Source organism: Sus scrofa, chromosome 2 (genome assembly GCF_054392235.1).
Source record: "Sus scrofa isolate SSC_HxYL_T2T_F1_AM1 chromosome 2, Sscrofa_HxYL_maternal_Yorkshire_Landrace_v2.0, whole genome shotgun sequence".
Lineage (NCBI taxonomy): Eukaryota > Metazoa > Chordata > Mammalia > Artiodactyla > Suidae > Sus > Sus scrofa.
Window position 1 is genome coordinate 154,800,651 of NC_139384.1, and position 27,775 is coordinate 154,828,425.

General features: G+C 50.2%; 2 protein-coding genes across 24 annotated transcripts in view; both read left to right on the forward strand.

Moving 5' to 3' along the window:
- LOC146405800 (uncharacterized) overlaps window positions 1–1,730 on the forward strand; it is a 474,542-nt gene extending 472,812 nt beyond the window's left edge. Inside the window, exon 10 of the mRNA XM_085014910.1 lies at window positions 1,622–1,730. The gene's annotated coding sequence lies outside the window, so the exon portion shown is untranslated. The remainder of the gene's footprint in view (window positions 1–1,621) is intronic.
- The window catches only part of ARHGAP26 (Rho GTPase activating protein 26), a 457,576-nt gene that overhangs the window by 64,419 nt on the left and 365,382 nt on the right, over window positions 1–27,775 (forward strand). Inside the window, exons 1-2 of one of the 23 annotated variants that reach the window (XM_085014886.1) lie at window positions 25,953–26,337; window positions 26,448–26,666. The exons of 21 other annotated variants lie outside the window; for them this stretch is intronic. In XM_085014886.1, coding sequence (XP_084871012.1) covers window positions 26,654–26,666 — 13 coding nt within the window. In that variant the 5' untranslated portion in view covers window positions 25,953–26,337; window positions 26,448–26,653. Of the gene's footprint in view, window positions 1–25,690; window positions 25,813–25,952; window positions 26,338–26,447; window positions 26,667–27,775 lie in introns of those variants that run through there. One more of the 23 variants, XM_085014885.1, reaches the window with a different exon arrangement.

The window sequence follows — 27,775 nt, forward strand, 5'->3', positions numbered from 1 at the left end:
CTCTCCCTGCTGCCAGCACTCTAGGTGTTCCTGCTGTCAGTGCCCACAGCACTCACCTGACTGTTGAAATGACGTCTAGTGGCAATTCTTCCGCCCTGGGTTTCACATCTGGATCCAGACTTCCCTGCTCAGTCATCCTAAAGCACAGGTTTGGGCATATCACAACCATGCTCAGAGTCTTTCCTTTTTTTTTAATTAAATAGTTTTTTTTTTTTTTTTGTCTTTTTTGTCTTTTTGTTGTTGTTGTTGTTGTTGTTGTTGTTATTGTTGCTATTTCTTGGGCCGCTCCCGCAGCATATGGAGGTTCCCAGGCTAGGGGTTGAATCGGACCTGTAGCCACCGGCCTACGCCAGAGCCACAGCAACGCGGGATCCGAGCCACCTCTGCGACCTACACCACAGCTCACGGCAACACCAGATCGTTAACCCACTGAGCAAGGGCAGGGATCGAACCCGCAACCTCATGGTTCCTAGTCGGATTCGTTAACCACTGCGCCACGATGGGAACTCCTAATTAAATAGTTTTTAAATAGAATCTTTAAAGGTTACTTTGCACGTAGTTATCACAAAATATTGGCCGTATTTCCTGTGTTGTACAATACATCCTTGAGCTGTCTCATACCCAGGAGCTGGTATCTCCCATTCCCCCTCCCCTCTATTGTTGCTACCCGCTTCCCTTTCTCCACTGATAACCACTAGTTCTCTATATGTGTGTCGTCTCTTTATATTTACTAGTTTGTTGTACTTTTTAGATTCCACATATAAGTGATATCAATCAGTATTTATCTTTCTCTACCTGACATTTCATTTGGCATAATACTCAGATTCATCCATATTGCTGTAAATGGCAAAGTTTCATTCTTTTTTTATGGTTGAGTGGTATTCCATTTTGTATATATGTGTGTGTATATATTTACATTTATGTGATATATATCACAATTTCTTTATCCAGTCATCTGTTAATGGACGTTAGGTTATATTCTTGCCTTCTTTGTCATAGAAAATTGACCATAAGTGCATGGGTTTATTTCTGCACTCTCACCCGTTCCATTGATCTATATGTCTGTTTTTGTGCCATACCATACTGTTTTGGTTACACTAGCTTTGTAGTATAGTCTGAAGCCAGGGAGCCTGATTCCTCCAGCTCTGCTTTTCTTTCTCTAGACGGTTTTGGCTACTTGGGGCCTTTTGTGTTTCCTCAGATTCTTTGATTTCCTATTGTGCTTGAAGGTATAAAGAAATACAGAAAACCTTCTACTTGTTTTTGGTGCACCCTACCAGTTGACATATGCGATGAAGTTTTTTTCAATCATTGTTCTGGTCACAAGTAATAGTTATTTTTTGGTGTCACTTCAGTGGTCCACTGGTAGTGAAATATTGTCAGTTTTCATTTAATGATACAGACTGAATTTTGGGCCCTTGCCCCCTATTTATATGCTAAAGCTTTTGTCACTAAATGTGATGCTATTTGGTAGGGCCTATAAGGAGGTAATTAAGTGAAATGAGGTGATAAGGGTGGGATTAATTAGATAGGATTAGTGACCTTTTAAGAAGAGACTTGCTGTGCACATTCGCCCTCTCTTTCTCGCTCCCTCTCTCCGTGTGCGTGTGCCTACACAAAGTCCTGTGAATACACGGGAAGGAGGTAGCCGCCTGCAAGGCAGGAACGGAGTCCTCCCTGGAGCCCAGCCAGGCCGGGACCCTGATCTCAGACTTTCCGTCTCCAGAACGGTAAGAAATAAGTATATGTTGTTCGAGCCACCCAGTCTGTGGTATTTTGTTAGGGCAGCGCAAGCTAAAACGAATAACAAATGTTAGGTCTTTTGTATGCCAGGCATGAGATAGGTGGGAAATCATGGCCCTGCCGCCATGCATCTTAGGTAAATCCTCTTGTCATTACCCTGACACCCAGCAGCTTTGAGTCACAATATGCTGAGTGCCCATTAAGAGCAAGACACTGGATTGGGCTTACAAAGGCAATGAGGAGCTCAGAGCCTGGAGGCAAAGGAAGAGAGATAAAGAGATTATTATGATTCAGTGGGAGTTGAGTCTGGTAAAATGTTCACGACACACAAACAGCCAAAGGGATGATCCCAGACGAGGAATATAAGTAACGATAAAGGCATCAGTGGCTCCTGAAAGAGAGAAGATTGTAATGTTGACATTGTCAAGTTCAACACATTGTCTTCAAGTTTTCCCTTTTTCCGCTTTTGATGGTGGAAGTAAAAAGTGAAGAAGAATAGCTGCACCTTGTAGAACATTCAAGAAGTACCGGAAATTGTGAACAAGTTGGAAGAAAGACATTCCTAATCCTTTCACAAAGAGAGGACGTCCTTTCTGTCTTTTAATGTCATTTTTTGTGTCATTTTAAATGTCTGTGTCCTCTTTCTGCTTTATGGATATAATGTAATTGCCTTATCTAATCTCCTAACTCTAAACGTTGAGAATGTTTCCATTTGTAATTTTTTGCTGTCTTAAAGAACTTGACGGACTGTTTCATAGGTTAATGTTTGTCTCCATTTCAAATCATTTCCTTTGAAGAGGCTCCTTGAAGAGGAATGACTTTGTCAAAGGGCCTAACGCTTGTTAAGAGCTTTGCAGAGTTCTGTCCAACCACAGGTTACTTGTTGAGCTCTTCCTCTGTGAGCAAGGGACTCTGCTTGGTTTTGGCATTAGGGCACTGGGGCTCGGGGACAGAGAACTGAGGAAGATGTGGCCTTGCAGAGTCTTTGCCCCCTTGCAGGACATTTGGTCCATGTCAGAAGGACCACATTTGGTTCTGTTCAAAATGTCCTCTGAGACATTTGGTCCATGATACATTCAGTGTACAAACATTTAACTTAGATTTTATTTACGTTATTTTTATTGTAATTCATGATGAATTTTGGGTTTCACACTGACTCTTTTTTTTTTTTTGGCTTTTTAGGGCCACACCTGCAGCATATGGACATTCCCAGGCCAGGGGTCAAAGGGGAGCTGTAGCTGCTGGCCTACACCACAGCCACAGCAATGCAGGATCCGAGCCACATCTGCAACCTACACCGACGCTCAAGGCAACGCCGGATCCTTAACCCACTGAGCGAGGCCAGGGATTGAACCCGTAGCCTCATGGTTCCTAATCAGATTCGTTTCTTCGGAGTTGCAAAGGGAACTCCTTCACACTTATTTTTGTTCTTCCCAATCGTAAAATTTGTTGAGATTACCCCTAAGTCCTTGAGCAGTTACTTTCAGGTTCTCACCATTGACCTGATTATTGGTTTTATATTCATTGCGTCTGTAAACAGTTTCAGTAATAGGAATTTGATTTCATTGGCTTCATTGTGTCGTTGGTGGCTGTGTTTGACTGTGACCACCAAGAGCCTGGGTAATAACTTGTTCATGGCTTTGCTGTTTATCTTTTAACATGTCAGTAAATCTGCACATTGAAGGATGATGTACTGCCGTCAGCTTTTGGCATTTCCTATGCCAGCCTTCCACTGTGGTGTGCATCCTGTGATGGCCATTCATTCCTGGTGTGTAAACACCCCAGGTTGCTGGTGGAAATCTTGGAGCTTCTGGTCATCTTGTGCCATTCCTTCCATGAACCTATATTTTCTCAACATAATCCCTGGGGCCCTCTTAAGTTTTCTTTTGCGGAGTTCCTGTCATGGCTCAGAGGAAACGAATCCCTCTAGGAGCCATCAGGTTGCAGGTTCGATCCCCAGCCTCACTCAGTGGGTTAAGGATCCGGCGTTGCCGTGAGCTATGAGCGGCATCATATGACTCAGTACTCCACCGTGTTCGGTAAATCACCGAGTGAACTGTGTTGGTGCTGCCTTGAGGGAACTGCTCCTGAGTGCGGTAGGACTGGCGCTTAAATACGGAATAGTATTGTGCGTTGTCCCGAGAAGGATTCTCTCACCATCTCGAGCACAGGCGTCCTGCGTAAGAAATAGTTTTCTGCATCCGGTCACTTTGTGCTTCTCTGGAATTTGAAGTCCACGTCATGAGGTTGGGTTTGGAGGTTGAAGTCTGCTTGGAATCCTCTTTATTTGCTTCTCGAATGAGTAGGAGCACATCCTACTCATTCACAGGAGCGCATTCACAGGAGCGCATCACCACGAATATCGTGAAGAGCTCTTCAGCGTACCCGAGACGGTGTTGCACGTGGTTCTTCTTGCTGTGTGTCGTTTTAATCTATTCGGGGCTTTCCCTTCCTTCCGTTCAGCACCAGCGTTGTGCTGTTTTCCTGCCCCATCATGACCGAGGGTAAGGCGCTCCAACCCTGACGTCGGGCGTCACAGATTCTGTCTGCGTAGCACCGTGCCTTTGACTCCTCCCTCTCGTAAGGAAATGGAGGTAACAAAACGCATCATGATGCAGCATTATCTTTTTATTGCCAAGTGTGCTCTTTCTGCCATATTCTGGTGGAATTTTCAAATAACGATGTCATATGGCCAAGCAACAGAAGAGGGGTTATTTATTTACTTATTTGTTTGTTTTGTAGCCATCTGGCCAGTGGTCACTGGTTCACTGGTAAGGGAAACTTACTAATGTCCTATGGATTGGACACCTGATTTGGCCGGGCTGAATCGGCCAGGAGGTAGGCACTAGCTGAAGGTGTGGTGGTCCCACCGATTGACTGGTAAGTGTGGGCGTCACAGCCACTAAAAGCTCTACCCACAGTGGCAGACATTTTGGTGGATGCCGTGATTGTGCCTCTCCAGGACGCTGATTCAAGGGAAGCCTTGCCCGTTCACCCCGGGCAATGGGATAGCAGAATGGGGGGGGGGCAATTCGATGCCTGGTATCCCCCTCATGGGGACTGTTACACCAGACCTCTATGTAGCATGCCTGTTCTCACTCTGCCCATGGAAAGAAGAAGCCTTGTAAAGTGTTTACATCACCCTTTTAGAGAACAGCTTGACCAGGCGCCTCCTTTCAAACCCTGCCTGCATTGAATGACCCAGCCACATCCAGCCAAATGTCCGGTGGCCTGTGAATGCACCGCGCATCGTGAGATTCCACCCTCCGCTTGTCCTCTGTGCGTTTCTCTAGCTGTAGGACTTTCCTGGGCATACATAGTTAATATCAATCCTCCTCTCTTGCAGAATTCAAATCCTGACCCATCTCCCTAACCCCATGTGTCATTACCAGTTAAACTTCAGAGGCAAGAAGGGTTATTGTTGGCAATACAGTCTCAGTATCATGATTGGACCAGTAAAACCTGGTAGTATTTTTTTGTCTTTTTAGGGCCACACCCGTGGCATATGGAGGTTCAGGCTAGGGGTCTAATCAGAGCTACAGCTGCCAGCCCACACCAGAGCCACAGCAACACCAGATCCAAGCTGCATCTGCGACCTATACCACAGCTCACGGCAACGCCGGATCCTTAACCCACTGAGTGAGGCCAGGGATCGAACCCGCAACCTCACGGTTCCTAGTCAGATTCGTTTCCACTGTGTCATGAGGGGAACTCCCAGTAGTATTTTTAAAGTATTAATCTTATAAATCGAAAGTATAAACAAACGTTATAGGGTATGTGAACCCAGGGACATTTTCTGTACATGGGTGTTTTTGGCAGGACTGAGTATCAGGGACCATTTGGCAAGGACACACACACACACACACACACACACACGTATATATACACACACATACACATAGTTTTTTGTAAAGTGTGTACATTACATTTGCTGCCCATTTTACAGAATATACACACACACACACACATATATATGTATATATATATATTTTTTTCTCTTCTTTTTCGGCCACCCCCTGATGTATGGAGTTCCCAGGCCAGGAATCAGATCCCAGCCACAGTTGCGACCTACTCCACAGCTGCGGCAATGCTGGATCCTTAACCCACTGTGCCGGGCTGGGAATCGAACCTTGGTCCCAGTGCTCCAGAGACACCGCCGATCCCCTTGTGCCACAGCGGGAATGCCACTCATGGATGTGTTTGATAGGACAAAATTTCAAGGACCTTCTGGTATGGACCAAATGTCTCCGTGGATGTGTGTGACAGGACCAGATGCCCGCTAGTCGTGTGACCTGCCGAGGGAGGCACACGCGTGAGAGCAGAAGCTCTGAGGGCCTTTTCCTTCCTAAGTGAGCTAGACAGTCTCTCCTCAGTGACACAGGGAAGTTTCAAACCAGCACTTAAATCTTTTGACCTAGGCCTTGCAGAGGTTCCTGGGATTCTGGGGATGTCTTCCGACTCATAAATGGCTCACATTTTTGGCAGGGAAGAAGCATACTTGTATTTAACAAGTGATAATTCAGTTTCTAAAACTGGGCTTGTGTGTGTTATATGCTTCTCTGAGGAAATTTGGATCAACAGAAAAAATTGTGAGCAGGATCATTTATTTCCTTGAGCCACGTACCTTTGTTTTCCAAGGAGATTTTGCCTAGTGCGGCTTATTTTAGACTATCGCATATAAGTTTAGTGCTTATCTGGGAAAGTACACAAGCTCAGAATTGCACAGTTTGATAAATCATCACTGAGTGCATGCACCCATGTAATCACTGCTCGGGGTGAGAAATAGAATTCTTAGCATCCCATGCAGGTCCCTTCTTACCTCCATCCCATTCTCCTCTGCAGAGTAACCGCTGTTCCTAAGTTCCAGCCACCAAGCCTGTTCTTGAGTTTAAGTTTGAAATTGTTTTGGAAACTGACTTGAAAAATTAAATAAACTTCAGTTAGGGTTCCTCTGTCCCTCATCTCTTGCTGTGTGACCGGTCACCCCAAACCTCTGAGACTGAAGGTGACAGTAGTGTATTCGGGATTGATCTTAGCCTCTGCTGGGCTCGTTCATGCCGCTGTGTCTGGCTGGGACGCAGGCGTCTCCCCACATGGAATGGGCGTCTCAGGATAAAGTTCCAAGAAGGCAGAGGTGGAAGTTTCAGGTCCTCTTGAGGCTGCAGCTTTGGAATTTGCACAGCATCTGTTCTGTCACATCCTGCTGGCCAAAGCAAGTCCCAAGGCCAGCCCAGAGTCAAGGGAGTGGAGCAATGGACTCCACTCTGGATGAGGGAATAGCAAAAGTCATATCGTGGAGAAACTTGCATTAAAAGATGGTGGCTATGGGAGTTCCTGTTGTATCTCAGTGGAAATGAATCTGACTAGTATCCATGAGGACACAGGTTCGATCCCTGGCCTTCCTCGGCGGGTTAAGGATCCGGCATGGTCATGAGCTCTGGTGTAGGTCACAGACATGGCTCGGACCCTGAGTTGCTGTGGCTGTGGTGTAGGCCAGCATCTACAGCTCTCATTTGACCCCTAGCCTGGGAACCTCCATATGCTGCAGGTGCGGCCCTAAAAAGACAAAAAGACAAAAAAAAGATTGTGGCTGTGGAGCCACGTACCACACCATCTGGTATGGCGTTACCATTACGTCTATGTAGACCCAGGTTATTGTTAATCCCAGAACCTTATTTAATATCATTTAGGCTCAGTTCTACCTCATCCACGTGTGAACGCCGTCACTTGTCAGAACAAAGTAGCCGGGGGCAGGTGGGGCATCCGTCTTATCTTCCTCTGATAGGCAAGGTTTGGATCAGAAATAGAAAGAAGTACTTTTAGGGATTGACTTTTTTTTTTTTTTTTGGTACCAAATTTGAGCTTTACCGCATCTTTTTCTTTTCTTGATGTTTCTTTCATGATTGAGATTGGTACTTCCTGCCTCATGGGGTGAAGCTTGCTTTAAAAAGCAGGCAAACATTTCTGGAGTTTAAACAAGTGTTCTTGGAGTTCCTGTCATGGCTCAGTGATAATGAACCTGACTAGTGTCTTTGAGGATGCGGATTTGATCCCTGGCCTCGCTCAGTGGGTTAAGGATCAGGCATTGCCATGAGCTGTGGTGTAGGTCACAGACACGGCGGCTTGGATCTGGTGTTTCTGTGGTTGTGACATAGGCCGGCAGCTGCAGCCCCGATTCGACCCCTAGCCTGGGAACCTCCGTGGCCCTAAAAATAAAAGGGTTCTCAGAGTACCCTGAGCCATCAGAGGTGAGCTGTGTCCTACTGAAATCCCTACTCTCTTCTCACCATAGACTCCCAGGGTAAGAGAGAATCCAGGAGGCTGTATCTCCTAGATCCTGGGTCCTGGAATCTGAATTAAAATGAAATACTCAAGGCAATGTCAAGCCTGTTTGATAGAAGAAGAGGCTCTGATTCATCAAAAATACCTGATTGATGTGTCAGCAAACAGATGCCTCATGGGTGATTTTCTTTGAAGTGTTTTTACCCAGGTGTCTTTTCAGAAGCGAGTGAAGGGTGTTTGGGTTTGACTTGATCATGGTGACAGCAAGGGTGGGTTCCCTTTATTGAGCATTTGCTTTGTTTAGGGAGGGCCCTGAGCTCTGTGCTTTATAGCCATAGACTCGTGGGGCTTCGGGGGATGGACGAACGCCCCCTGGGGTTAGGTTAGCCCATGGCGAGTGAGATGAGCCCTGCGATGGGGGCGGGTGATGTGCTGAGCTGGGCAGCATAGCTTTTCGTTTCATAGACTGCTCGGTGTACTCAGGCTCCGCATTTGTATTAACTTATACAGACATCACGTGGCTCTCTCAGATCGGGTCTGTCGTTATACCCATTATGCAGATGAGGGAATCCAGGTCCAGGGAGTGACATCATAGAGCTGGTCAATGGCAGAGCCAGGATTCGAGTCCACACCGTCTGAGCCCAGAGCCTTGGTGGCCGTGCCCACCTCTCTCATATGTTGACGGGCTGTCTGGCTCGTTAGAGAGTAAAGGCAGGGTCCTGGTCCCCGGAGCCCAGCCTCCTCTGCTGTTGAACTCCAGGGCCTGGCACCCTGGGCAGGGGTGACGTCACAGGGTGCTGATTGGCTGTGCCAAGCAGCTGCCTCACTCGGTTAGTGATCGCTCTGGGGTTCTGGCTTCTCCCTGGACCTAGGGTTATTCCTCCCCTTTGGAGACAGCCTGGCAGCCTTTTCTGCTGTGACGACCCAGCCCTACAAATCAGGTACAACTTTAAAGAAATTTTCCCCTCTTCCAGTCCTGGGATTCAATCTAACCTGTACAGCAAGAGCTCACTACCCTTAGCCGGTGTGTTTATTACGGCTCCTCCTTCTCTCTTGGCTCTGTTTGGGGCTTAGACAATGCGGAGTCTCTTAGGCATCCAGCCCGAAGCAATCGCCTTGGCTTTCCATGGCATCGGTGGGTGACGGACACATCTTGAAGGGATTTGTTTCCATGGGAGAAGTTGTCCCTGGGTTACTTAGCAGAGGGAAGGTTGGAAGAGAACAACAGGGTGCCCCCCCTCCATTTTTCGTCTTCCTGAGTAGTTCAAAGATATTTGAAAAGGAACAGGTAGAAATAAGACTTTCCGGCTCATCTTTTGCTCACCTCTTTCCCAAGTTAGAAAGGCTTTGGGTCAGATACCGTGTCAGGCCGCTCTCCTACCTTAGTCCATCTCTTCTTTACAAGGGGTCTATGACGCTGGTGTGATTGTGCCCATTTTACAGATGCAGAACCTGCCGCAGCTCGGATAGGAAGGATCCCTGGTGGTGCCGGGATCTGAGCTGGGATTTTCTAATTTCGAGTCCTGGCTTTTTCCTGGCAACCTACCCCATGCTGCCTGTCCAGATACCCATTAAATGTCTCACAGAACAAACGTGGAGTCCAAAACACTGTTGGTATAAAGCCCGTTCTCTGGGACTCGCCGTATCGAACCCATGTTCTCCTCCCCCGCCGGCTTCGTGTCTTCCCTCTGAGTCCCTGAGATGAAGTAATGCCGTTGGGAGGCGAGAGGATGGGGTGAGGTTCCCGTTAAGTTACTTGGCGAGAGGGAACAAAAGCGGGGACGTCATGAGAAAGTTTTCCCTTGTATCTCTACGCGCGGTGGACAATACTCTGTTGGAAAGTTCTCTTCTTCCCGTGAGAGGAATTAAGAAGGGAGGGGAGATCTTGGCAAAATTCTGGTTTTTCTTCATCCTCTCCTGCCGACCAGCCTCAGTGCTTTGTGTTCATTGCTCTGCTCTCCTCTCCCTCCAGCTCCCTTGCTGTTCCTCCTGCTGAAGACTTTGTTCTGATGCGGTGTCTTGTCCTTCGAGCTCCGATTGAGCTTCCCGTTGGGGATGATAAGAACAGTGGCTTTTGGAGTTCCTGTCGTAGCGCAGTGGTTAACGAATCCGACGAGGAACCATGAGGTGGCGGGTTCGATGCCTGGCCTTGCTCAGTGGGTTAAAGATCCGATGTTGTCGTGAGCTGTGGTGTAGGTGGCAGACGCGGCTCGGATCCCCGCGTTGCTGTGGCTCTGGCGTAGACCGGTGGCTACAGCTCGGATTAGACCCCTAGCCTGGGAGCCTCCATGGGCCACGGGAGCGGCTCAAGAAAAGCAAAAAGACAAAAAAAAAAAAAAAAAAAAAAGAAAAGAACACTGCCTTTCTTGGCTGTGGTCCCCAGTGAGCCCACTGCTCCCCCCCCTTTGCCCTTTTCTTGTCCATTGGTTCGTGGCAGAGCTGAAGAGCCTGAACATGCACCTTCACTACCTCTGATGCTCGAAAAACACCAGCAACAGAAAGACATGCAAAGAGAATGGATTTTGTCCTGAGGTGCCCAGAGGTGTAAAGGTGTAAGAGCACAGGTGTCGGTCAGGTAAACCTGGCATAGCATCAAGACCCTGCCACTTACTGGCTGTGTCACCCCAGGCAGTCCCTGAACCCCTGACTGCTGCTGGTGGTGAACCTTAGAAATAAGTGAATGAGCCTCCCGGCCAGTGGTCCTGTGCATAGTGGGGACTTAATGCATGAGAACTCTCAGTTCATTTGCTGCAAATACACGAAACAAGGGTGTCTGAAGGGACTCGGGGTGCAGGGTCCACTTTGAAAAGGAGGCATCTTTGGGATTATCTAGGCCAGAGCTCTCATTTTGCCGAGACCCAGAGAAGTGAAGGGGCTGTGTCACAATCGTAGAACTAGTTGAGGGCAAAGCTGAGACGAGAAGCCAGGACCTCTGACTCTGAGCTTATGCTCTTTCTGCGGCGTCCTGACTTGTGCCTTTCAGATGTTTCCACCAGCATCTCTGGGGCAGGGGTGGTTGGACTCACCCGTGGAGGGGTGGGGGTGTTGAGAAGCCACTTCCTGGACTCCATTCCGGACTGTTTATCAGAATCTCTGGAGGTGAGGGCAGGGCTCTTCTCTTTAAGAGACCCTCTGATGGTCCTTTTGCATCTTCTTTATTCACAGTTCTCTGAGTTGACTATAAATTTGAGCCTCATGGCGCTCGTGCTATAATAAGAGTTGATATTTACAGAGTTACCCCCAAGTGTTAGGGCAGCAGTCACAGGAACACATCCTCACCTAATGAGGTTGTGCTTGGAATAGTGATGCTCACAACAGCCACTGCTTATGGCGTGTCCACTGTGGGCCAGGGAGGGTCTGAGTGCCTCGGGGCCCTTAGAACCGTGGCTGGCAGGCAGCCCTTTGTGTTCACTGCACTAACCTTGTTTAATTCTCACCACACCCCTTGGAGGGTAATTATTGTCTCCATCCCATGTGCAAACAACCGATGTACAGGGAAGTCAAATAACTTGCCAGGGTCCCACAGCTACTAAGTGGTTGATCTGGTATTTGAACTCAGGTGTGCCTGATGCTGGCATCCATGTGGGATGTGAAATATTCACAAATATTTCACAAATAGGCATGTGAAAGATTTTTCAATAGACATTGACATTGAAAGGATTTTTTCTTTCTTCTTCTTTTTTTTTTTTTTTTTTTTTTTTTTGCTTTTGTCTTTTAGGGCCATGCCCACCGCAGACAGATGTTCCCAGGCTGGGGGTCCAATCGGAGCTACAGCAATGCCAGATCTAGCCACCTCTACAACCTACACCAACGCCGGATCCTTAACCCACTGGGCGAGGCTGGGGCTTGAACCTGCCACCTCGTGGATACTAGTGGGATTCACTTCCGCTGAGCCACGACGGGAACTCCTTAAAGGATTTTTCTCGTGAGAAGAATCTCCCTCCAACTTTAATCAGAGTCTGCCAAAACTGATCTAGGAGAGATGTCACACGGGTAAATAATCTGTCTTCGGGCTTATTCAAAGGAAAAGGGTTCTGGAGCAAGAGTGAACAAACTGGTGAGAAGAACTTGTTCAAAAGGAAACTGCTCTCACTTTGCAGTCTGTGTTGGTGCAAATGAAATGGACAGTGAAGGGGAACGTGGCGCCCGGCACGATCTAGGGGGTTCTTGTTTTATGACACTCTTTGACCCGAAGGTTTTGGGATTTCATATTTGTGTATGAATATACACGACACACGGACTGAGGTCACACATCCCCCCTCCCTGCCTCCCATGGGACGTGGTGGTAAGAACTGCCGAGGACAGACTGTTATCACTGACTTTATGTGTTGGTCCAGCTATGGTGGCTGAAAAACAAACGACCTCAAAAGGCACTGGTTTTGAAACGACCAGGTTTATGTTACAGTCTGCAGTGTGGACAGGGCTCACCAGGGACAGCTGTGTGGACTCTCCCCCACGTCGGCTGAGGTGACTTGAGGGCTGGAGCTGGCATCATCTGACTCCTTCGCCCACGCGCCTGTCTGGCACCGGGGCTGGGAAGACCAGGACGGCTAAGGGGGGGAGAACTGGTCGTCTCTCTCTGTGGTCTCTCTGTAGGCCCTCTCCAGCAGGGTGGCCTCACCTCCACGAGGGGGTGAGGGGGCTCTGGGCTCCAGCGGCATTGTGTCCAGGTCAGGAGGGAGGGCACCCCAGGCGGTTGTCCTGTGGGCTCTCGATCTGGCCTCTCGAGTCGTGCCTTGTCATTTCTGCCATGTTCTTTTGGTTGAAGCTGTTGCCGCTGTCATTTGGTTCAAGGGGCGGGCATGCAGGCTCCACTGCTTGCTCGATGGAGGAGTGTCTGTATCTCAATCATTGTAGAAAGAACATGTGGGCCTGGGCCGTGTGGGGGTGGCTTTCTTTGGAAAATATAATCAGCCACATATATGTTGCCTCGACTCTTGCTGAAGAGGCTCATTCAGGGCCTAGGTGATTCACTGAGTCCCTTTATCATCCTGGGTGGTGTGATTTATGAATTTGCAGAGGTTAAAAAAGCTAAGCTTAGGAGTTCCCGTCGTGGTGCAGTGGTTAACGAATCCGACTAGGAACCATGAGGTTGCGGGTTCGATCCCTGCCCTTGCTCAGTGGGTTAAGGATCTGGCGTTGCTGTGAGCTGTGGTGTAGGTCACAGACATGGCTCGGATCCCGCGATGCTCTGGCTCTGGTGTAGGCTGGCAGCTACAGCTCCGATTCAACCCCCAGCCTGGGAACCTCCATATGCCGAGGGAGCAGCTCAAGAAATGGCAAAAAGACAAAAAAAAAAAAAAAGCTAAGCTTAAACAGTTTTTGGGTGGAACTTGAACTGAGTTTACTCAGAGCCCTGTGACTATATGTTGGGGAGTGGCTGGCAGAGCCTTCCCGCCTCATGGAGGAATAATCCGTCGCTTATTTGTCTCTTTTAGGAGGGAACAAACCCTTCGTCTTTGTCCAGAAGCCTAAGCAACCTCCCAAAGCACATAGTTACTCTTAGGTTCTTTTGATGGTTGTTGAATGGGGCCTGGAATGTTCTACGGGCTTGTGAACAAGACCAGGTCTGCTCTTAGGAACCTCAGATGCGTGTGAAAAAGACAGACAGTAAACACACTAGTGGATAGAAATCGCAGGCAGCGATGTTTCCTAGGTGAACAGGTCGGGAGTGGTAAGTGGTGGTTGCCGTGATGCTATGAGAGCCTCGTTCGTTGGCCAACGGAGTCCTCAGAAAAGACATCTGCAAAGTTGTACTTCACCCTCGTCTCATGCTCCACGTATCTGTACTCAGTTTATACGCCGAGAGGAAACTGTCAAGGAATCAGCAGGGTGAGGGTGGGCTTGTTCCCCAAGTCGTAGAAAACCAGTTGGACTAGCCACCCCTTTCATATCTCTCCGCCAGTTTGTTTTTCCCTTCCCTTCCTCCTCTAAAAATTTCCATCGAGGTAATTTTGGAACATAAAAAGAACTGTTACTTTCATACCATGGATCGCATACACACGTAATTCATTTCATTTGCCCTGAGCCTGACGGTGTGAAAAGTCATAAAGGACCCAGATGTCATCAATGTATGAAAGGTGGATCGGTCACGTGTTGTTGAGGGAAACTGGGACGATGGAGGTGCCTCTCACCACGTGCGGATCTAGGAGAGCCTCCGTGTAGGATTCCCTCTCACCGTCGTACCCTCCACACCCTGGGTGCGAGTTGCGTGCCTTCTTGGTGCCAGTCTCTGGGGGTGAGGATGACGCGGTGATCAGAGGCGCTGTGTGCATGGAGGCAAACACCAAAGAAAGCAAGCAGGCGAAAGAACCGTAAGGCATGAAATATCCAGGAACGAAGCGAGTCGTGCTTGATGGAGAGGGACTGACTTGGGGTGAGGCACCGAGGAAGGGCTCTGAGGAGCTCATCAGTGGTGTCCGTGATTTTGGTGCTCAGCCGGCTGCCTGGGCTGGCAGACGTATTGGGCCAGATCCAGGACCCCCTCGGTGCCATGCTTCCGCTGTACTTGAAGACCGATGAGGTGAGAGCTGGGGGATGCTGTCGTTCCTGCGGGGTATCGAGTCGTCGAAGTTTAAGACGAACCCTTGGCCCTGGCCTGAGTTGAGTGGTCCCCGGTGACGCTTCAGTGACACCAAGTGAGGGCACCTCTTCTAACTCTGGGCACAGGTCTGATGGAAACTGTGGATGTCTTGGCTCTGCGTGAAGCTTGTCCCATGAGGGCAGGGGAGCGAAAGCTGTCAAAAGCCTGACTTCATCTTGGCTTCCTCGTTCTGGTTTCCCGGTTTTCCTTAGGTTTTTTTTTTTTGTTGTTGTGGTTGGAGAGGGGTTGCTAAGTGACACATCCGTCTGGCTGGAGCAAAGGAGATGGCCAATTGAAGAGAGCATGAGTCCTGGGGAAGGATGACTTCTAGGAACAAAAAATCCAGAGAGACAGCGCGAGAGATTCATTTCATTTCCAGAGGGAGGTCCTGTGGCAGGATGTCCCACGTTCCTTGTGTCTCCCTCTCCCCATCTCTCTGGTGACCTTTGCTCTTGATTTGGGGGTTCATAGACTTTTGCTGGCTTGATCAGAGCCATGCAAACCTCAGGTCTGGTGGTAATTAGTGGAGCGAGGTGGCCTGGGATGTGAGAGTGCTCTTACCCTTGTAGAACATTGTAGAACCCTTCGCGTGGGAACATTTGGTTTAAATTATTTCGATTTGTGTTAATGGGTTGGTTCCAAAGTCGTGACTTGCTTTGGGAAATCTAATGGAGAACACTTGCAGGGTGTTATGTGTTTGTTTTTTTTCCCCCAAGCGATATTTCCTCGGTATTCTTCTTGGGTCACCTTTTCTTATTCTAGAGACGCTCCACTAACACTTCTGGGATTTTGCTATCTTTGGAGAAGGCATCTTTCCTTGAAATCGTTCTTGACAAGAAAGGAATGTGGAGTATTCTGGCTAAGGGGTTTGTGGTCACACCCCCCTTTCTGTCACCTGCTAACATCCCCCCCTCACGTGTCCTTTGTGTCATTGAAAGCTCTGGCCTGGCTGCTTCTGAGCATTGCCGAGGCTGGACTGAGTGGAGTTTATTTTGGGTTCGGTACCTAGCATCAAAAGTATTTTGGATGAAGATAGAGTGGTTAGTTCCTCAGTTTCTGGAAGGACTAGGAGCAAAAGATGTCTAGAGGCCCCCTTGGTGGAACGCCATGTTTTATCTGAAAACACATTGTAGTTAGAACGTGGGAACTGGAAATCTCTTCGGCCCTATGACCTTAACCTTTCCAAGGCCAGTTCCCACCTGTGAAATGAGGATGGGAATTCTCTCAAAATTCCATTTTGAGGCTTAGATGAGATAACGTGTGCAAAGCCCTTAGTGCATAGTGTAGTTATTTACTAGTAAGTGGCCGCTCTTATTGTCTTATACGCGGAGACTTCTTCAGTGATGCTAGAGACGGGGCCCTCTGGCTGTGAAGAGTGGTTCCAACTCATGAAAATGACCTTCCGTGGCGAAGAATCGCATCGGAGAGAGGTGTTTCTGCTAGGGATGAAGGGGTCGTGAGTCAAAGGTCTCCCAAACCTTTCCTCTCCCCAGCCCTTGTCCCCCAGAAGCCTGGCTTTGTCTTCTGTTGGCATTTCCCGATCAGAGGTGGAATGGCCGCCCGTTGATAACTTCTTGTACTTCTTTTCTGCTTGTCCTTTCGGAATCTGGAGAGGGCTGCCGTGAATACTCCTTACCTCCTGTAATCACCCTGGAGGCGATCCAAGACCTCTCTGCGGCTCGGATGATGTCGGCGAGTTGGCTCCGGGAACCCAGGCTTACTCCCAAGTCTTGCTGGCTGCCGCTGCTGGCTTCCCGAGCAGGCAGCTGGAGGGGAGAGTGTGCTCACCCCTGGGAGCCAAAGGGAGGCCTCTCTCACAACAGCCTTGGAGCAGGGTTCGGGGATGCAGAAAGCTGGGCTCACTGACACAGACGGTGTGGGGTTCCCTGCCGTAAAGAGTGCACCTTTGATTCCTAGAATATGTAGTTTCACCAGATTTTGCTAACTACAATGGGGCCTGCCATTCCTGAATGCTTACTACATGCCAGGCATGCCTGGAGCAGTCATTTATAATCTCCTTTTTTTTCCCAGTGAGGAAGCTGAGGCTTTTGGTACTGATACAATAGACCCAGCTTTCTGTATACTTCACGACTTGTTTCTTTTTTCTTTTTCTTCCTTCCTTTCTTTCTTTCTTCCTTTCTTCCTTCCTTTCTTTCTTTCTTTCTTTCTTTCTTTCTTTCTTTCTTTCTTTCTTTCTTTCTTTCTTTCTTTCTTTCTTTCTTTCTTTCTTTCTTTTTTGATCTTTTTAGGGCCACACCCGCAGCATGTGGACGTTCCCAGGCTAGGGGTCGAGTCTGAGCCGCACCTGCCGGCCTACACCACAGCCAGATCAGAGCCATGTCTGCAACCTACACCACAGCTCATGGCAATGCCGGATCCTTAACCCACTGAGCGAGGCCAGGGATCGAACCTGCATCCTTACAGATGCTAGTTAGATTTGTTGCTACTGAGCCATGATGGAAACTCCATGACTTCCTGTTTCTTAACCAATATTTAAAAAATGTCTCAGTATCAATGTGTGAAGACAGACAGGCTGGGTGCCGTGGCGCGAGTGTTGGACTCTACGTCGGATACGGGCGCCCTTCCCCTCCACCCTTCCTTGTGGTTTGTGAGGTCTGGGCTTGCCTGCAGGGCTGACCCTCTGATGTGGCGAGGAGCATCCTGAGCTTCGGCCTCGGACACTCTCAGGGTTGCGTCCTAGAGCTGCCGTTGCTCATCAGGGCCTTTGGGATGTGGTGTCCTCTGAGCCTCACTTTCCTCATCTGGGGTTGCCAACGGCCCACTGTCGTGGGGACTCAGTAACACAGTACACGGTAAAGCGTCTGCTACGTTTTGTTACATGTGAGCTGAAAATGAGAGCTCATTTGATATTCTCTCTTTCTCAGACATTCTTATTTTCCCTTCATGAGTTGGTGGTTTGAAAGCCTTTTCTTTTTTGAGGGGAGTGTCGCAGACTTTGTTGAGAGTCTGATGGGTGCTGTGGCTTCTCTCCCAAGCCAGTGCATGTTCTTCCCCAAATCGTATTCGGTTTCGGAGCGTTCAGGACTTTTCTAAAGCTCCTTGTCTGTGGCCTCCAGAAGGACACTCTCGGACAGTGGTGGCCTCCTTTCCACGGGGGCCCTCCCTTACCTTCCTCTGACCCCCTGGCCCTTAGCTGAGGCCGGGGTGCCTAGAGGAGCCTCCCTGAGGACTGGGGGGATGGGCTTTCTTTTCTTCCTCCGCTGCATTTGGTATAAGCAGCCTCCTGCTTTCCCGGCCCTGGCGTTGCTGCCCGGAACACACACCAGGGACATCCTTCAGGAGTGAGCTGCCTGCGAAGCAGGGAAACCCAGCCTTTGTCTTCCTGGCTGGGTTGTTTCAGGGATGAGAGGGGGGCAAAGGGGGAAGGAGCCTCTGGGATCCCTTGATGTGCCTTGATGGCAGACTGTGTGCTTTGGAGTCATGTCTGATGCTCCCCAGGAGCCTGGCAGGTGGATGCTGCTCTCACCCTCTCCTTACAGATGGGGAACCTGAGGCTGAGAGAGGCTGACTGAGAAAGGCAAGGGGCAGAGCGGGGTCAGGTCCGGCCTGTCTCGGTCGCGGAGCGCCTCTGGGCGTGCTCTTTCCTGAGACAGTCGTCCTCCAGGGTGACGGGCGACTTCGCGCCCTTCGCTCTTGGTAAAGGAAGTGCCGTTCCTGCTGGGGGCACACATCCGCAGATGCTCTCTTTGTTATGGGTTCTGGATGGCACGCTCAGTACCGCCTGCACATGTGTATTTTTAGAAAAGGAAGCGGCTTCTGTGTCTCCTGTCTACGTACAGAGACGTATCAGTTTCTGAATGTGCTAAAACCAGCTCAGGGAGCCGAGGGTCCACCCGCGTTGCTGTCCAGATGCTGGTGGCATGGTTTTCCGGCTGGCTGATACGTGCTGTGGTGGCTTGAGGGGCACGACGGAGCCGGGGGTCTCTTCTCTTGACAGGCCAGGCGCCGTGTCCCCAGAGGGCTCTGTTCTGCTTTCTCTCGAGGCTGGACTTGCCACCAGCGCAGCTCTTGGCTTGTCGGCAGCTGGTTAGGTGGCAGCCTTTCCTTCCCTTTCCTTGTTTGCATTTTGCCCTTTTTATCTCCCCACCCACTGGCCTCCCCTGCGTCCCCGTAAGACCAGCCTCATTTTCAGTTCTTGTTACTGTCAATGCGGTGTAGTTGATGCCCACACCGAGGTTGGCCTCCTTCTCCGCGGGAAGAGCCGTGTATCAGTTGTTTGGCGTTCACAGGGCCAAGCTGCCACGGCTGCGATGTGGGAGTCCCTTTGTGTCCTCATTGCCCACGTGTGTAGCTGACACACACCTATTGCTCCTTAGTGCCAGGCAGTGGCTCCATGGATTATCTGTCCACCCCTCCCGTCAGCACTCTGAGGGTAGTTCTGGGATTATCTGGATTCTCCAGCTGGGAAGACCGGCTTGGGTGGGCCCACGACCTGCCCAAGGTCACATGGTGGGACATGCCCGCTCCCGGGTGGGAGCGGAGAGGCGTGTGTGAGGCCAGGATGAGTCAGCTCAGAGCCGCAGGACCAGGGTGTGCCACCCTGAGGCCCGTCTTCTTACTCGCAGGAGGCTGGCCTTTGGGCGGCACAGGTGAGCCAGAATTTCAGGTCCTCTGGAGGCTTCGTCTCGCGGACCTCCTCGGCTCTGACAAAGAGGATTGGGGTGGGATTTCCCTCCAGCGGGGATTTGGTCTTAGCAAGGGCTGCAGAACCGGGCCTGCTGCTCGGGGAGGACGTGCTGTGTCATGCCTGCTCCTCACCCCGCTGCCACTGTGCCCCCGGGGGGAGCGCGGCCTGGGGGAGTCAGTGGGGAGGAAGCGGCCCCATCTGTGCAGCCCCGTGAGCATGGTGTGTAGGTTGTTAGGTAACCACCTGGGAGGCGCTTCCTTCTCTCATTTTGGTGGTTGAGCTGATGCCCCTCATTCCTTTGTTCTCTCTCGAGGTATAAAGCATGCACTTAAGTCAATGGCTGCCCTCGAGGAGCTGACCTTTCTGGGGACAGAAAGACCCAGAGAAGCTGGCATGCTCAGGACTTTTCCTGTGTTAGAATCGCCCCGTTTGGAATGGCTTAGCAATGAGATCCTGCTGTGTAGTCCCTTATGATGGAGCATGAGAATGGGAGAAAAAAGAATGTGTACATGTATGTGTGACTGGATCACCTTGCTGTACAGTAGAAAAAAAATTGTATTGGGGAAATAACAATAAAAAAAAAAAAAGAATCGCCCCGTGAGGCAGGTTGGAAACTGAAGAGAAGAAGGGCCGTGGGGCCTAGTGACGGAGGGCCCAGGAGGAGGACAGCCGGACTGCGACCCTCTCCTCTGCCGCTTGCTGTCCGTGGACTTGGCCACAGCGCTCGGGCTTTCCCGTCTTCCGTTTCTCTGTCTGTGAAATGAAGATGACAGTGCCCGCTCCTGGCACCGAGAGAATCGGAGGAGATGGTGTTTGTGAATTTCGCAGGCCTTCTCTGGGACACAGTAAGCATGCACTAAAAGGTGGTTGCTTTCCCTTTTGTGATCATTCAGTATTCTTCTCTCCTTGGCCTCAAGATCCAGAAACTGAGCCCTGGGGAGGCTGCCCCAGGCCAGGTCACATCAGAACACAGCAAAGGACAGTGACATACTAGGTGCTGTTAAATGCACAGAGGTTCAAGGGAGGGGAGTGGTGTCTGCTGTGTGGGCGCAGGGAGCTGCTGCAGGCAGGCTGGGGTGGCACTGAGGAGGACCTGATAGAGGAGGTGGCCTTGGAAGCGTTGGTCCATCTGGCGGAGGCGAGACGGGGAACTAGACGTTGGTGGAGGACCAGCAAGGGCACAGGCTTAGCTGGGAGGGCTGGGTGCCGTGTGTGCTCAGCATCCCTGGGGGACGCCTCTGATCCAGGGCAGAAGCAGGGGTGTTAGCCCCGGGAGGGTGGGGCCCGGGCTGGGTTTGTTCCCTGCCTCTGGGAGGGATTCTGTACAGAATGGTTCATTGCCGCCCAGTGGCAGCGTCTGGAGCAGGTAAAGCTTTAGGAGGTGAAGGGGGTGACTTGAGAGGAAAGAATTTTGACCTTCCGTTGGAGAAGTTGATTGCTGCCCACAGTGCGCCTCGGGGTTTATTTCTGGGGTCCAGCGCCAGCCCTCTCAAGCTGTAAGTCATGCCAGGCCCTCCTTTTGGTTTTACCTGGACTGTGAGCAGGTCCTCCTGAGCTCTTGGTCGGCACTCTGATGGTCCCAGGAGATCAGAGGAGTGGGTGGTCACCTCTCTCCCTGGGGACTTTGACATTTAAGATGGTTAAGACCTTGAGGCAAGTAGGAGCTTGTTGGAAGTAAATGGCGGGGGGTGGGGGGGGGGCTGTGGTTTGTCCCATCATGAGTCCGTCCTTTATTCCCTTCCAGTTTTTCCTTATTTTCCATGGTCAGGTTCCCACCGTAGGTTCTCAAGCCTTGGCTCATCAGTTAAGGCACATGCTCCTGGCTTCAGGTAACACGGGCGTTAGAGAAGCGTCGTGTGCACCTCTCTGTTGTGTACGGGGTGGAGGGATGCTGTCAGGGTGAGCGTTTTGTGAAAAATTCTTGCCTATAATGATTTCTTTCTTTTTTAAAAATTTAAAATTTTATGGCTTTACCCACGGCATATAGAAGCTCCTGGGCCAGGGATTGAATTGGAGCCGCAGCTGCGACAATTCCGGATCCTTAAGCCATTGCGCCAGGCTAAGCATCAAACCTGTTACCTCTGCAGCCACCTGAGCTGCCGCAGTGGGATTCTTAACCCACCGTGCCACAGCGGGAGCTCCTAGAGTGATTTCTTTGAGAGGCAAAGGGTTACTTAGTGTTGACTCTCTTTGCCCTAACACGATTCTCCGTGAGGTTTTTCCCTCGTGGGGTTTTCTGAGAGCAGGCTGCAAGGTTGGAAGCTCCTTTAGAAGCGGATCTGCTCCTCATGGTATGTGGTCCAGCCGTGGTTTGTGGGACTTAACCAGTGGGTTTCTCGTTTCTGGGCCAAGCAGACCTTCCTTCCCTCCTGTCTGGTTTCCGGCCTTACTAAGGAACGTCTGTCGGAGGATAAATATTAGTGTGTTATAGATCCCAGGAGCAGTTATCTTTGCACTAAATCAATTTTAAACTGGAGCTAACGATCCAGCTCAGCTTTTACGGCGTCTCTGTTGTGCTGTTAATCGGTTCCCTGCCAATTCCATCCCCGACTCCAACCTGATCTCAAAAAATGGTCTTATCACCGTCTTCTCTGAACCCCAGACAGCACTTTAAAAGGCAGGGAAGGACGGGAACAAAGGTCTGCACTTGTGCAAAATGTCTTGCAAGCCCAAAACCGCGAAGCAGACAGGAGAACTTTCATCTTTGCTAAAGCAGTTCCAGTAGGTTTTCATGGCGAAGGAGCCACGGACTCTCTCCATAGTTTCCTCGCACTTGGGTGAGAGGTTCTCATACAAAGCAAATGCAAACACCACCAGCTGCCACCGCCAAGATAATAACCCCAGACCCCAAGGCTTCGGAGCTGCGAAGCAGCTGCAGTCACACCTTCTGTCCCCCGTTTCCTCCCCGCCCCCTGCCCGTCACTCACAGTTGGGGTGGCTTGTCTTCCAGAAAGAAGCATGGTGCTCGAGAAGAGGTGTGTGTTCGCTTTCAAATATTACCCACTGTGTGGCTTCTGAATATCATACGTTTTATGGCTGGAGACACAGCTCATCAGAGACACCGTTCATCAGTAGAGAGAATAGTCACCCTCCTTTCGGGTGGGGGGGGAAAGCCTGCTGGTGCTTTTAAGGCTCGCCCTCTTCACTGGGGTCCTCCTGCCCCTCTGGATGCTTGCTCAGTGCCCAGAGTGCCCTCCTTCCTCCACCAGCACATTGTTAGCCTCTGCTCCTTTTCCGGTGGCCTGTTTTCCTCTTTGTCTGCAGACACGCTCAGGTCTTGATTATCTTTAAAACAAGGGAGGACAAAAAAGCGAATCCCAGCAACGCTTCTGTCTGTACTTCTCCGGCTTATGTGCCATCCTGTGCTGCTGCTGTCCGAGCGAGACTGCTTGAGTGAGCACCCCCTGTTCACTGCCTCTGCTGCCTTGCCACCAAAAGCCCTGAAGTCCAGCTTCTGGCCAGAGTTCTCTTCGAACCTGCGGTAAGGTGCCCAGGACCGCCCAGTTCGTTAAACCAGCGGTTGTCCTTGGCGTGCTGCTGCTTCTCTAGACTTTCCTCCTTCGCTGTCATTGGCAGTGTGTTCTCCAGGCTTCCTCGGCCCCTTCTGAGCATCCCTCCTTAGCTCCCTGTCTGTGTCCTGTGTGTGGGTCTTCCCAAGGTTCCTGGCCACCTTCGCCTCCCAGACCAGAGGGTCTGTCTTCTGTCGCTCATCTCCCCAGTCCCTGGCTCCAGCCATCCCCCTGTGCACGTGACTCCCAGATGTCTCTCCACCAGCCCCAGCCCGTCTCCTTTTCTCCATCATCCCGAGGTCGGGAGAGCTGCCTGAGTCCTAGCAGGTTGTTCATAGCGTCTCTATGTTTCTAGCGTCCTTTCTGCATAGGCACGCACCCCCTCTCCCACCTTGGAACGGTGGTTTACTTTGGCCAGCAAGGTAGAAATGAGACTGAACTCTAGCAGTAGTTTGCCTTTGCTAGTTATCTTCCCTGCAGAGCTTGATAAAGTCAGCTTGAGCCCTTGTGCTACAAGGTTTATAGGGTTTCTGTGAAGAGGCAGGTAGTGCGGGGCAGAGAAATGTTAATGAGCAAAAAAGGGTCTTGGGAGTGAGGTGAGAAGAGGGGTCAAGTGCGACGGGAGGATTTAGCAGGTAGGGGCTCTGAGCAGCCAGAGGTAGTTTGGAAGTGGCAGGTCTCAGATGGGAGTCACTTGGCCTTTGAGGCCTTGGGGGACGTTCACCGGGGCTCGAGGGTATTGTCGGGGGGACCCCGTTGTTTTTTGGAGACTTGGGACCAGGCCTCTGCACAGCCTTTGCCAGCCTTCTCTTTGCCATTGTGTCTGCTGGCCAAGGTTGGTAAAGGGCTTTCTTTGAGAACGAAAGTGTTGCAGGACCTGGTTTCTTCAAACGATCCTAGAATCTCGCACGATATTCAGAGTTTGGTTTCTTCATGAAGGCTGTTTTAGAGCAGATTTATTTTATTTTCCCCTGAATGATTCTTTCTTTCTTTTTTTTTTTTGGCCACACCCACGCATGTGGAAGTTCCCGGGCCAGGGATCAAACCCGTGCTGTAGTTGTAGCAATGCCGGATCCTTAACCCACTGGGCTACTAGGGAACTTCCGTTCCCTGAATGACTCTTAATGACAGGAGTTGCGCTATTCATACAGATGACTCTGCTTGGTAGTCACAAGGTCTGCTTTTCTGTTTCTCTTCTTTGCATGTTTTTTTTTTTTTTTTTTTTTAACTCACTGGGCAGTGCATTCTCACATGTCGATGTGTTGATGCATTTTGGCTCCTTGCTGTCTGTGGACTGCCAGCAGTTGTATGGATTTTACATGATCTGGTTGAGTGTCTGGGTTCAGAGGTTCTTTGGTCCAGAGAGGAGGTCTGTGTCCTGTGTTCACCTAGACTCTCTGTTGTCATTACAACCATGAGCTCTCCCAGGAAGTTTGTCTCTTACTTGTGTCTTAAAAGACAAACAGAACAGAAAAGTTTACCAGCCAGGAGCCCTGGGTGCCACCCTGCCTACAGCGGGAAATTGAGCTGTTGCCTTGCGGTGTCCCATTGAGCTAGTGTGACATCGAGCCCTTCCTGTGGCACAGAGAGCTGTCAGAGTCAACCCTCTCTTGCAGTCTTGCTGGTTTTAAACCTTGATCTCCTTCGCTCCCCGCCCCCATGTTTTTTTTTTTTTTTTTTTTTTTTTGCTTTTTAGGGCCACACTAGCGGCATATGGGGTTCCCAGGCTAGGGGTACAATCAGAGCTACAGCCTCTGGCCTACGCCACAGCAACACCAGCTCTGAGCTGAGTCTGCAACCTAGAGTCAGCAACCTACACCAGAGCTCAAGCAATGCTGGATACTTAACCCACTGAGCGAAGCCAGGGATCGAACCTGCAACCTCAGGGTTCCTAGTCAGATTCGTTTCCGCTGCGCCAAGACGGGCGCTCCCTCCTTCTCTTCTCATACTTGCCCTTGTCAAGGTCCAGAGCTGGTGGAAGCGCTGATGGGGGAGGGTCAGGGAAGCTGCTTGGCGAAGTTTGAGTAGAAGAATCTGTTAGACTATAAAGTGGCTTTTTGGGGCAGTTGATGGGCAACTTATTCTTACGGCGCTGTAGCTTAGATTTTAAAATTGTGGCATCTAGAGGGAGGCTCCTGGGTTTATATCTTGGTTTTGTCACTTAACTGACAATTTTCCCCTTTATAAAATGGGTTTAAACAATAGTACTTCCCTTAAAGGGATTGGGAGAGAATTAAATGATACAATATCTTTTTTCTCCTTTTTTTTTTTGCCGCCCTGAGGCATATGGAGTTCCTGGGCCAGGGATCGGGTCCAAGCCACAGCTGTGACCTGTGCCATGGCTGTGGCAGCACCAGATCCTTTAAGCCACCGTGCCAGGCCAGGAATCGAACCTGCATCCTGGCGCTGCAGAGATGCTGATCCTGTTGCGCCACAGCCGAGACTCGAAATGACGTAATATCTCCACTCAGGAGGTGGGCACGTTGTAAGCTTTCAATAAGCTGTCTCCCACGATGTTGAAAATCCTTCAGAGTAGCCTTAACTCCACGTCCTGAGAATGTTGCAAGGCCTTCTCAGAATCTAGACAGCACCTATCATTTCTACTTGGGTGCCAACTTGTAGGAAGCTGTGAGCTCCAGGAGAGCTGGGTTATGCATGTTTTTGCTTGTAGAATAATGAGCACAAGAGGACACTACCTGGCCCATAGCAGGTGTTTAATGACTCCTTGTGGAACGAATGAATGAGGCCGTGAGCGGAGCAGAAACAGGACTAGTGCTGGGTGGGATGTTTGGTGTAGCGAGGGCATTTTTATCAGCTCGTAACCATGGGAACCCTCATCATCCTGGAGATTGGAAGAGTAAGTAGCAAATTTGGGGGGAATTCCTCTTTCTCCTTTTCAACAGCTTAAGTGGCATACGAAAAACTGCACTTGTTAAATGGTACAGTTTGATAAATTCTGACATCTGTATTCTCCTGTGAAGCCAACACTACAGTATTAGGGGAATTCTTGATGCCTGTCTCAAAAGTCTTTTGTTTCAAGGTAGCTGGTAAGTCACTTCCCCCTCTGCCTTGCCTGTGGCTCGCTTCTTCTTGGGGAGGGAGGGAGGCTCTGCTTTCCTTCTGGTCACATCAGTTCCTTCCCAGCTGCCACCTGCATTGTTATATTCTTACCCCTGAATTCTTGGATGATTCTCTAGTGTGTGTGTGTGTGTGTGTATGTGTGTGTGTGTCTTTGTTGAGTGTCTGTCCTTACTAGGTTGTGAGTCGGGGAGAACAAGGACTGTATCTGTTTTGTTCAGCATTTTATTCTCACTGCCTCCCCGAGTCCCCGGCACATGCAAGGCGCTCAGGGAAGTCCAGGGCTGCTGCCCCAGTAGGTATATGGTGCTGTTGGGCCTGGATGGGGAGCAAAGGAAACACTTGTTCTGAGACTCAGCGTTGTTCTCGCCTTCAGCAGAGGGACGTCCACGGGCAGAAAGGCCTCCTAGGACGTTCACTGCATTCCTGACCTGAGACCAAGGAGACCCCGGAAAAGCAGAGCCTAACCTGCTCTGAGCCCGAAGATGAAGCATGTAGGGGCCTCCTTTGTTGTTCAGAGACCCGGCTGTTCTGGGCCAGGGCCAGTGTTGATGGTGGGCTCTGTTAGTTTTTGTCTTGCAGGCTCTTTCTCTTGTTATTACAGGCTGCCCTAGAAGGGATTTGAAGTGGGTGTGCTGTCAGAAGGCCCTTGGATCCCGTGTTTGCTCTCCAGGCTGTGGTGTATTCACCCCCCTCTTCCCCGCCCCCCAGTCGTAAATGGCAATCCATTTTCAGTGGCAGCCTTGATACCCTCAGAGAAAAGTCCCTCTTAGGTGCTTAAAGGAAGAATCACAAAAATAATAATTAAAGATGACACAACCAGGTAAGTGGTCTGGGGTGTGCATTTTGCAAGCGTCACCGGTTTAGAGCAGCAAATACGATCGTGGAGAAGAACGAGCAAAACAGGCTTTTAAAACCCCACTTACGGAAAGAAAGGGGAGGGCTGGAAAACAAGAGAGAGCATATTTGTGTTGGTGAAGCTGATTTTCTGCTAAATGTTTGCGGAAGAGGTGGTACTGGATTCATTTAGAATTCCAATTTCTGTCAGCTGCTAGGAGGCCGCTGGTTGGCTTGGGATGAAATGAGGTGGTTGCCGAGGTACCACTTCAGAAGGCTCTGGAAGTTTTGCAGTTCTAAGTTGTATTTGGGGCAGGTTGCATCCCAGGTGCTTTGCTCCCTGGATGCTCATCCATCCATCCTTCCTTCTGTCCATCATCATTGCCTGCCTCCTCTGTAGCCGGCCGTATCCATACACGTCTGTCCCTCCATCCGTCTCTGCATCCATCCGGCCTGTTGTGGACTGCCTGTTCCGCGCCAGGCACCCTCCTTCCGTCCACCTCCTCCTTCTCAGCCTATTCATTCTCTAGCCGTTCAGAATTATCGATGGCCTAGTATGTGCCAGCCACTGGTCTAGGCCCTAGAAACGCCGCGTAGGAAATAATTCAGCAGAGGAGAAAGGCTCACGAATGAGCAGGATGGTTTTCTTATTTTCTAGCTTTGATGTGAAGTCATTTGTGACTGACCGACACCCCATCCCCACTGTGTGTAATGCTGGGAAGATGCAGGTGTATCTGCCTTTGGCTCACCTCTGTGCTCCAGGCTGTTGGATGGGGCAGTGGGGGCTCCACACCTCGTTTATCGAATGAATTGCAGAATAAAGGAGTGATCCATTTGGGGGTATAACCCGCTGTGAGAAGTCACGCGGAAGCTGGAAGGACCAACCCTGATCTCATTTCTAGGCCACGTGATGATGAACGAGGGGCCACTGGTTGTTCTGTTGTGTTTGCTCTTGGTGCATTTGCTCCTGCGCTTGGTGACATGTTTGAGCTGCTCCCCTGTATGGGGCAGTGGTGGGCGGCCGGCTGCGATTCAGCACAGGCCTGGCGAGGTCTCGGGCCTCTCAGAGCTGCCACGCTCTGGGGGGGGAGGGGA